This window comes from Vespa crabro, chromosome 10 (assembly GCF_910589235.1).
Source record: "Vespa crabro chromosome 10, iyVesCrab1.2, whole genome shotgun sequence".
In the NCBI taxonomy this organism is placed as follows: domain Eukaryota; kingdom Metazoa; phylum Arthropoda; class Insecta; order Hymenoptera; family Vespidae; genus Vespa; species Vespa crabro.
In genome coordinates, this window is record NC_060964.1 from 864,071 (window position 1) to 874,070 (window position 10,000).

The 10,000-nt window shown below is 38.8% G+C and overlaps 1 protein-coding gene across 13 annotated transcripts in view; it reads left to right on the forward strand.

The window, feature by feature from the left end:
- The window catches only part of LOC124427513 (transcription factor 12), a 146,702-nt gene that overhangs the window by 42,651 nt on the left and 94,051 nt on the right, over positions 1-10,000 (forward strand). Inside the window, exon 1 of one of the 13 annotated variants that reach the window (XM_046970523.1) lies at positions 5,991-8,162. The exons of the other annotated variants lie outside the window; for them this stretch is intronic. Within the exon in view, the coding sequence (XP_046826479.1) occupies positions 7,971-8,162 (192 nt within the window). The 5' untranslated portion in view covers positions 5,991-7,970. Of the gene's footprint in view, positions 1-5,990; positions 8,163-10,000 lie in introns of those variants that run through there. 13 annotated transcript variants of the gene reach the window in all.

A 10,000-nucleotide genomic window follows, 5' to 3' on the forward strand; every position in this document is an offset into this window, starting at 1 on the left:
GAGAGAGAGAGAGAGAGGGGCAGAGACAGAGAAAAGCGAATATTTGCGTGGTGCGCGCGCATATACCTATATCTTGGCTCTGTTACGCACTTTTACTACCCCTTTCATAACCCCTCTTTCTCTCATTTGGCTCGTGTGCGATCTCTCTTTGTTTTAGAAATTAGAACCGGATTATCGAATCCTCTGTTCATTCGAGTTACCACCAGTGATATCTTTGGATACTGTATGTAGAAACGGACCCTCAAACTGTGACTTTGTCCTATCTTTCGAGGGGATGATCGAATCGATTTACTCGTATTTCTCTATTCCCTCTCTGTTTCTCTCTTCTCTTTCTCTCTCTCTCTCTCTCTCTCTCTCTCTCTCTCTCTCTCTCTTTCCCTGTCTCTTTCTTTCTTACACCATTTACGTAGTAATTCCATGGTTATTTTCTTATCACCGAACAAGTAATTCATATTAATCGTATAGTTTGCTTCGAGCCTCCCAGCTGGGAGACAGTTGCGGGTAATGGCACGAGACACGCAGCGCTCTGTTTTTGTTCCATCTTCGAGAAGACTCAAGAGACGAGAAGGGCCCAGCTTACAACAACCCACGATCTTATTATTTTTCTTTCTTTTTTCTTTTCTTTTCTTTTTTTCTTTTTTTTGTTAAATTCTTTTTTGTTCGTAAGTTTTTTTGGGTTTACTCGAATGGAGTTCGTATGACGACGACTACGACGACTACGACGACTACGACGACTACGACGACTACGACGACTACGACGACTACGACGACGACGACGACGAGGACGACGACGAGGACGACGACGAGGACGACGACGACGTCGACGACGACGACGGTGACGACGACGATGGCAAAGAAGAAGGAAAAAAAGGAAGGAGAAAGAGAAGAAGAAGAAGAAGAAGGGTCGTCCGGGTCGACGACTCTTCACCTTTTCTTTCCACTCTCTGACCGTTCCTACTTGAGTCTCCTTCTTCTTCTCTTTTTTCTTCTTCTTCGTCTTCTTCTATTTCTCTTTTTCTTCTTCCTTGTTCTCCTTCATAAACTCGGACGTCTTTACACGAACGGACAAGGTGTAGAAAGAGCATGGTCGATCGCGTGGAGGAGTCACGGTTTACACAGTTGGCTCGGCGAGGTTACCTAATTATTTGTTGCACGTCCAATGATGAAACGTCTTGGAGTAACGTTACGTCGGCTCTCTTCTTCTTCTTCTTCTCCTTCTTCTTATTCTTATTCTTCTTTCGTTCCTCTCCTCTCCTCTCTTCTACGTCTCACACTTTTGTCCCACCTTTCCTTTCAAAGAGCGTAGCGAGCGCAAAACGAGAGAAGTCTTTGCGATGCGCCAGCGCCCAAGTGGCCCACTTTTCGATTAATACCTCGAGGTGATCCGACCTTTTCTTTTTTTTCCTTTTCTTTTTTCTTTTTTTTTCCTTTTTTCTCTTTTTTCTCTTTCTTTCTTTTTTTTCCTTTTTTCTCTTTCTTTCTTTTTTTTTCTTTTTCTTTTTCGTTCTTTCTTTTTGTTTCCTTTTTTTAATTTTTTTCGTTTTACTTTGGTAATCCAGCTGTCCAGAGTCGAGAGAGAGAGAGAGAGAGAGAGAGAGAGAGAGAGAGAGAGAGAGAAAGAGAGAAAGAGACAAACCTTTTCTATCGCGACAAAGAAATACGAAAATTCTTTTTAATTTTAATCAGATTCTGTTTTAACCTTTTCTATTCGATAATTTTAATGGGCTCAATTTTTAACAGACAAATTCGTTTGATTTTCCATTTTTTTTTTCTTTATTAATATAAGCTGATATTAAAGTACTTAAAGAAATTATTATATATATATATATATATGTGTGTGTATATATACATATACATATATATATATATGTGTGCGTGTATATATATATATATATATATAAGTTAATGTAACGATATTAACGTTATAACATCCTTGAATTTATTTTACAATAGGTATGTAGGTACGTAGATATCAAAAAGAGAGAGAGAGAAAGATAGAGAGAGAAAAGAAAAGAAGAAAAAAGCATATAATTTGACCATAGGGGAGATTAATGTAGGAATATAAAATGATGGAAAATACTATAACGATATGCTTTAAGTCGATTGAAAGAAAACAGATGTTCTCGTAAACTTTTTAAAGCAATAACTGCAAAATATGATTCATAAATATTAGTATTATCTATCTGACAATAGTTATCGTCGGGAAATGACTCAACCAAGAAAATTTCTGAGGGATCGATTTTTCTTACGAACTCTTACCTCCCTACCTTAGTCGAGGTCATTCCTATTTTCCTTATATCTTCTCTCTCTTTCTCTCTCTCTCTCTCTCTCTCTCTCTCTCTCTCTCTCGCAAAGAAAGATGTTTCGCGATGATAGCCATGGAAACCGTATGGCAGAGATCTCGGGTAGGTTCTCGAGAAACGTGAGGAGTACCCTTCGAGATTTACAGCAGACATATTAATGCCAACGAGTGCATCCAAGCTTTATTCCCACTTGGTCCTTCCAGCATCGTCAAATTTTCAAGTACGACGCTCAGCATTTAGCAGGAGTGTGGGATCTCTCTCAAAAAGCAAGACTCCTAAAAACCGGTCAACGATCTTGGAATCCTCCATATTTGGTCCGAGGGACTACGTGAAAAATTGAAAATCGAAACGTGGCCGTATCACGTATACGTGAGATAAAGAGGAAATGAAAGAGAGAGAGAGAGAGAGAGAGAGAGAGAGAGAGAGAGAGAGAGAGAGAGAGAGAGAAAGAGAGAGAGAGAGAGAGAGAAAAATAAAGAAGTGAAGAAAAAGGGAAAGGTAAAATGTTGATAATGATTTGAAATGCTTCGAAGGTTCGCCTTTGTAAAAATAATCGTTGGAAGATAAGAAAACAGGTAGTAAAATGTCATGTTCTCTACCTGTAGTTGCTGGTGGTGTATTGTTCCTATCTTCATTGTCAAACTTTTTCCCAAATGGCCCGATACCTGTTCGACTTTAATTATTTTACAACCAATAATAGCAACTTTCAAAGAAAATTTTCTTACCATTTGTTAGAAAGAAAATCATCTTTCGAATACCGCTTTATACCTATGAACAAACTCATCAATTTTTCTATCTATTTATGTTTATTTCTCTTCTCTACCATTTTCTAAAGGATAGGGTATTTCCCAGTATAATCATTATGTCATCGGTATGTTTGTTTCTTTTTACTCCTACGATCGTCCGATATTAATTTTATACATCATAAAAAAATGATCATTTGATCAAATGATCGATTCACAAGAAAAGAAAAGAAAAGAAAAGAAAAAAGGTATTAAGAAAGAAAAGGAACGATGATGAAATCTTAGGAGTGGGAAGGGAGGAGGAGGGAGGGAGAAGAAAAGGAAAAGTGATTCGATACTTTACTTACTATAACTTTACTCATAGAGAGAAATTATTTCAGTCTTAGTTCTTCCGTCGTGATCGCTATATAGTAGTTGGATTGAAATGGGATCAAGTGTGTTCAATAAAGCGGTCGCTCACACAATTGATGTCAACTCGTTCCGACATTGTTTTAGCATCCTTGTCTCCTCCTCCATCACGACCTCCACCTCCACCTCCTCTTTCAGTACTCGCCCGCAAACTACTTTACGTAAGAACGACCAATTTGCTTTCGATTTTTCGTCTTATTAACGTTCCTGTATCTTCTCTCTCTCTCTGTCTCTCTCTCTGTCTCTCTCTGTCTCTCTCTCTCTGTCCCTCTCTTTCGCTCTCGCTCTACCTCTCGTTCTCTCTCTTTTTTCTGTCTCGCCCACCCCTCCCCCTCCTTCATTCTCCAACGACTTTCCCGTCCCCACCCCTCCCTTTTAGTAATTAAAATTCCAATTGATATTATGTATATGCTTTTCCATCGTCGCTTTTAACCGTTACATAATCCTTATCGATGTTTCCTCGATCTCGTCTCCTTCGCAACGTATTACGCCTTTCGAAAACTTTCCTTCCAACGATTAATCCCTCCTCGTTGACGAACGAGAGGATCGTTATCGTTCTTCGGATAAGCCGTCGGAGTTTGGAGCTAACGGAAAAATCGTGCCGTGATCGAAGCAAATCGAACTTCCGTTAACTTCGAAAACTACCGAAAGAGGCAAAACTTTTCGCCGGGCAAACCTTTTTAAGAAACTTTTCCCGCGGCTCCCGCGTTCTTCAGCAATTATTTCCGATTTAGATCGAAAGATTATCGTCTCTCTCTCTCTCTCTCTCTCTCTCTCTTTCTTTTCCTACCTCAATTTAGTTAGTTAAAACGGATCTTACGTTATATCCGATCGATCTTTCAAAATAAGACACCCTTTAGACTACGACGAAGACCACCATCCCGCGATATACGAGAGGCACCTATCCTTTCTTTTTTATTTATTTTTTTTTTTATTTTATTTTTCTTCTTTTTTTTATTTTTTTCCGACTTTAGGGTAAGGAAAACTGGAACTCTCGTTCGTTTGCCAACTGGGTTAGATTAGGTCGAGTGAGGTTGGGGTAATTATAAACGTTCGGCCGCACGGGGCGTGGGTACGACACTAAAATTACTCACGAATTTTCAACTAACGAGGCACCCTTGGCGCCACGGAGAGATCTCGTTTGTCTCTCTTGGGACAGCTTTTACAAAATCACGCTCTCTTTCTTCTTTTTCTCTTCTATATCGCGCGCGCACACGTTCAATCTACGATTTCGTTCTTCGATGATGTAGATACGAAAATTTTTGCTCATAATCTCGTTCAAACGTCGATAATATCAAACTAAGACCTGATGATTTATCTTTCAAATAGTTTCGTTTTACTTTTGTCAAACATCGATTTCTCACCCTGCCCCCACCCCTCTCCATTTTCTTTATCCTCGTATGTTCGCCCTGTGCAAAAACGTCGCAACAAATCGATAACCTTATACCGTTGTTCTTTGTATTAATGTAAGATTTATTCGTTTCTAATTAAACAGATTTTTAATTGTAATTTAATTGTAAGATTTTTTATTTGTAATTCGTTGAAAAAGAAAAAGAAAAGAAAAAGAAATCGTTATCCCTTGGTTTAGATATTAGACAATATTAACAAAAACCAATTTGGAAGTTATATTCTCAAGTTTACGTACGTATATTATCGTGTTATCTATTCATTAAGTTATCGAACATCGGTACAGATATTATATATGTGTATACATATATATATATATATATATATATATATATATATATATATAGATATATATATATATTGGTAGATTCGATTAAATTTGATCTATGTCGTAAGAGGAAGTCGAGAAAGATATAAAAAACAAACAAAGAGAAAAAAAAGAGGAAAAAAAGAATACAAAAAAAGAAGAAAACACGAAAAAAAACTATAGAGAATACCAACTAAGACAGGAGTTATATCGTTTTCAGCGTTCGTCTTTCGCTCTCTTTTCGACTCAACAAGTGGGCCGATGTTTTCGGTACGGTTTGTAGATATTCGGTCACGCGAGAGAGAAAGAGAGAGAGAGAGAGAGAGAGACAGAGAGAGAGAGAGAGAGTCAGTCACCCACACTAGAGCAGCGTCGTATCATCGACGTTACATGCTCCCCATCGATGCTTCTCTCTCTCTCTCTCTCTTTCTCTTTTTCTCTGCTTTCACGCACGTCACATATACATATGTGTAAACGCATGTAGAGAAAACGACGGCGTGCTTTGCGGGCAAAAACGGTGGCCCCCTTCGCGCTAGGGGTTGCTTACTGTGAGGACCATGCACGCCAAAGGGTGGCGAGACGTAGGGGGAGAGACATAAGAGAGAAATAGAGAGAGAGAGAGAGAAAGAGAAAGAGAGAGAGAGATAGGAAGAGGTAAGAGAAGTGAGCGCACGACAGTGAATACGAATAATGGTGGGGGAAAGCAAGGCTAGTAGTGGGGATGGCAAGAGATGCGCGACGTGTAGCGGCAGCATAGCGGCGTAGAGCAAAGGGGATGTGTGGGGGAAGGGGAGGGCGGACGTACGGCTCCCCTCGCGGACGTAGCGTCAGTCTTGTCGTGTAGGTCGAAGGGAGAAGTTCTTGTTAGTTGGATTCTTGATCATACCTTGGCTTTCTTACTGCTGTTACTGCCACTACTACTATTACTACTACTACTACTACTACTACTACTACTACTACTACTACTACTACTACTACTACTACTACTACTACTACTATTATTATCACCTCTTCCACCACCACTACCACCACCTACACAATAATTTCTACTACTACTATTTCTTCTTTTTCTTATTCTTATCCTTATCCTTATCCTTATCCTTATCCTTATCCTTATTCTTGTCCTTCTTACTCCGTATTTAACACGTTCGAAGTCGATCGCGAAATCAAGCGCGATTATCTCGTTCGTCGAATTAACGAGACTTCGTGAAATCGTGCGGGGTTTTTTTTATATATATATAAAAAAGAAAGAAAAGTTCGTGACAGTTTTTTAATCGTATTTAACGATTAATGTCGTGTTATCGACGAGTAAGAGGTATCACATAAATCTCCATCAATTGAGAACGAATATTGTTCGTCAAGTGTGAAACGTCGAAGATAAAGGATAAAGGATAAAGGATAAAGAAAAGAAAAGAAAAGAAAGGAAAAAAAAGAAAAGAAAAAACTGAAATGCCAGTTCAGTTCGATTCGTCTTTCGCTTTTATACATCGTACGGAATGAACGAAAGATATATAATAAGAAGACCGAGAGGATAATAAATGTCCCGTTACGTTTATTATCGTTGATATATATATATATATATATATATATATATATATATATATATTATACACACATATATATATATATATACATATATTCAGAAGATATAACGAGGTGGACAAAGTGTTATATAAGGAATTGGAAAAAAGAAAAAAGAATCCGGTGGGGCGACGTGTATCGGCAGTGTGAAATTCTAACCTCGAAATCGAGCGACGCCATGCGGGTAATGACGCGATCCAGTATCTCCACCACATCTTTCCACCTCTTCGAGTAATATCAAATTTGTGAATTTTCTTTCTTCCTCCTATTTTCCTTACTCTCTTTCCTCTCTTTCTTTCTTTTTTTCTCTTTCATTTCTTTTCATTTTCTCTTTTTATCTATCCATCCTTTTCTATCTCATTCTCTTCCGTTTCCGGTACTCCCAACGGAAAACTCCGCGGACTTTGACGAGGGTGAGAAGACACGAACTCAAAGTTCTTTGTTGGTAGCTGCTATAGCTGCTGCCGCTGTTACTACTACTGCTGCTGGTGGTGTTACTGCTACTGCTCCTGGCTGGCTGGGTGCCTGGCTGGCTGGTTCAGTATAACGAGCGGCGCGCGAGTTTTCAACGGCGTGGTGCGTAGTGCTCGTTGCGCTCGTGTGTGTCCTACGTCGTGCGTGTGTAATACGTGCGTGTAACCGGTACAAAAGAGAGAAAGAGCGAGAGAGAGAGAGAGAGAGAAGTCGACGCCTCCTTTTGCGTCTCTCCTTCTCTCTCATTCTCATTCTCTTTCGCGTGCGTGCGTGCGTGCGTGCGTGTTTGTGCGTACGTGCGTGCGTGCGCGCAAGAGCGAGAGCGAGAGGAATCGCGAGCGCGAGCAAGCGTGCTCGCGCGTACATTCGCGACGTTTCTCTCCCCGTCTATCGTTGTCTCGGCTCTTCGAGTGACTCGTGAAAATTTTTTATCGGCTTTTGTTTCGCGTCAAGCTGCGGAACACCACACGGGTGACAATGAGGAGGGTGGACCCTCCTTCCTCCGATAGCTTGGACCTCGAGATTTGACGTCATTTTTCTTTCTCTTCTTCCTCCCACCCCTATCCCCATTTTTTTCCTTCCTCCGCTTCTTTCTATGACGTTTGACCTCTCATCCTGGGCTACTTCGATAATCGATCTCTTTTGGATTATATACTACTATCACTACTACTATCGATCATCGTTCATCGCGCGTGAAATAAAAATCCTTTGCAACCTTCTTCTACCCCTTGTTCGCCCGAAGAAGATATGCAGTCTAACACGATACTACGTGACGTTGCCAACACGGAGAAGTTAATGAGCAACAACAATAATAATCTGAACAACAATGGCTCCCCTGGCACCACCGACATAATGTTCCAGATGGAGGATGAAGGCCTCACGCAGTTGGGCAGCGTCTTTCAGTCAGCCTACCAATCCATCGTGGGTGGTGGACCACAGGTAAATCATCTTTAAACTCTACGGCATCGTAGATTTAACTTCTATCATCGTCGTCCTACGTGGGTTTGAATAGGCGGTGTCTCGGGGGAGGGTTGGGGAGATGAGCGATTTAAAACCACCTGCTGCTTTCTTCTTCATTTTTCTCATGCTAGTTTTTTTTATTTTTTTTTTATTTTTCTTTTTTTTCTTTTTTTTTTTTTTGTTTTAAGACAGTCTATACCTCTCCTGTTTTCCTTTCAATCCGCTTTATACACAATTTTTAAACGAACCGCGTTTTCGTCTGACTCCGTCCAGAAGATGGAACGAATTTGTTATTCGTCGTGCTTCATTTACAGGAAGAAATTGTTAGTAAACTTCATACAGATCTTGTTCATCCTCACTCTTTTCTTTTCTTTTCTTTTCTTTCTTTCTTTTTTTTACTTACTGCTCTCTAATCTTCAGCATACTCTATGATATTACTATCTATAAATAACATATTTGTGTGTATATATATATATATATATATATATATATATATATATATATATATATATATATAATATATTTTATATATGTCGTATGTATATATAAATATAAATACATTACTTATGTTCTTTATTTATAAAATTTACACGTCAAATATGCAGTAATAAGAATAATAATTTCTTTTCCATGAAACGAAAAGTTTTAATAGGTTTCCTCTTATTGACATTACAGGATCGACTTCAATAATCATTGAGCATAATAATTATCATGAGAGAATACAAAAGCGTAAACGCATTTTATAATGTCATCCCGACGCAGTAACTTTTATCGAATAAATATTTATTTTTATTCGCACTACTTCCGGATCTCAATATGATAACTCGTGTGTCACGGTTAACACGATCCCCTTATCGAAAACTATCGCACGCTACACACACACACATATATATATATACACATATATAATATATATGTAGATATGTATGTGTGATTGTGCAACAAAACGTAAGCGTAGAGACAGTAAGCGCGAGATAACGTAAAATTTGAAACAATGGAAAATCGAATGTCCATTTGTCAATATAGAAGGACGCCCGTGAACGATTTATTGGTTTTATCTCGTTTGATTTGGAACGTTCGAAAAGTAGCGTTGTTAAAGTTTTTGTTTTGTTTTTTTTTTGTTTTTTTTTGTTTTTTTTTTTTTTTGTACAAACAGGAAGGGAACGACAACGACTATGACGACCTTCAATCACTTCGCGTATATTGTCAAATCGAGATGTTTATTCATTTCCCGTAATCTTGTCTGTAATGTTAGAAAAGTATTAGAATTAAAATGACAGATGCCTTCGATTTATTCAAACGATAATACTCGACACTTTTTCGAGATTTCGCATAGAAAATCGTCGTCGTTGTCGTATCTCTAGAGCGTGAGGAGCACGCCATCGGTTTGGTGACGTCAGGATTACGTCACAAACATGGCCGCCGTCACGTGGGCGGGAACGTAGATCCGTCGTTCGTTCTTTTTGCACTGAGGAGGCACCCTTCCACGATTATCCACAGGGTGTCGTTGTCGTTGTCGTTGTCATTGTCGTACTTTGGTAACGTATATGGAAATTTTACGTAGAACTTTTTTCAACCTTTTTTTACATCTTACGTTTTTTTTACCAAAAATATATTACACCAAAATGAAGGATAGCAGGGTGTAAAAGAGGAAACAAGTATGTCTACGATGATACGAATCTTTTTATCGGCTCGTAATAAAATTTTCGCGATATTTATTGAACGATATATCAGATTTTATCATTCGTATTATTTTAATTTCTTCCGACGTGATTATTCTCAAACGTATTATATTTTACATAGGAGCGTATTATATT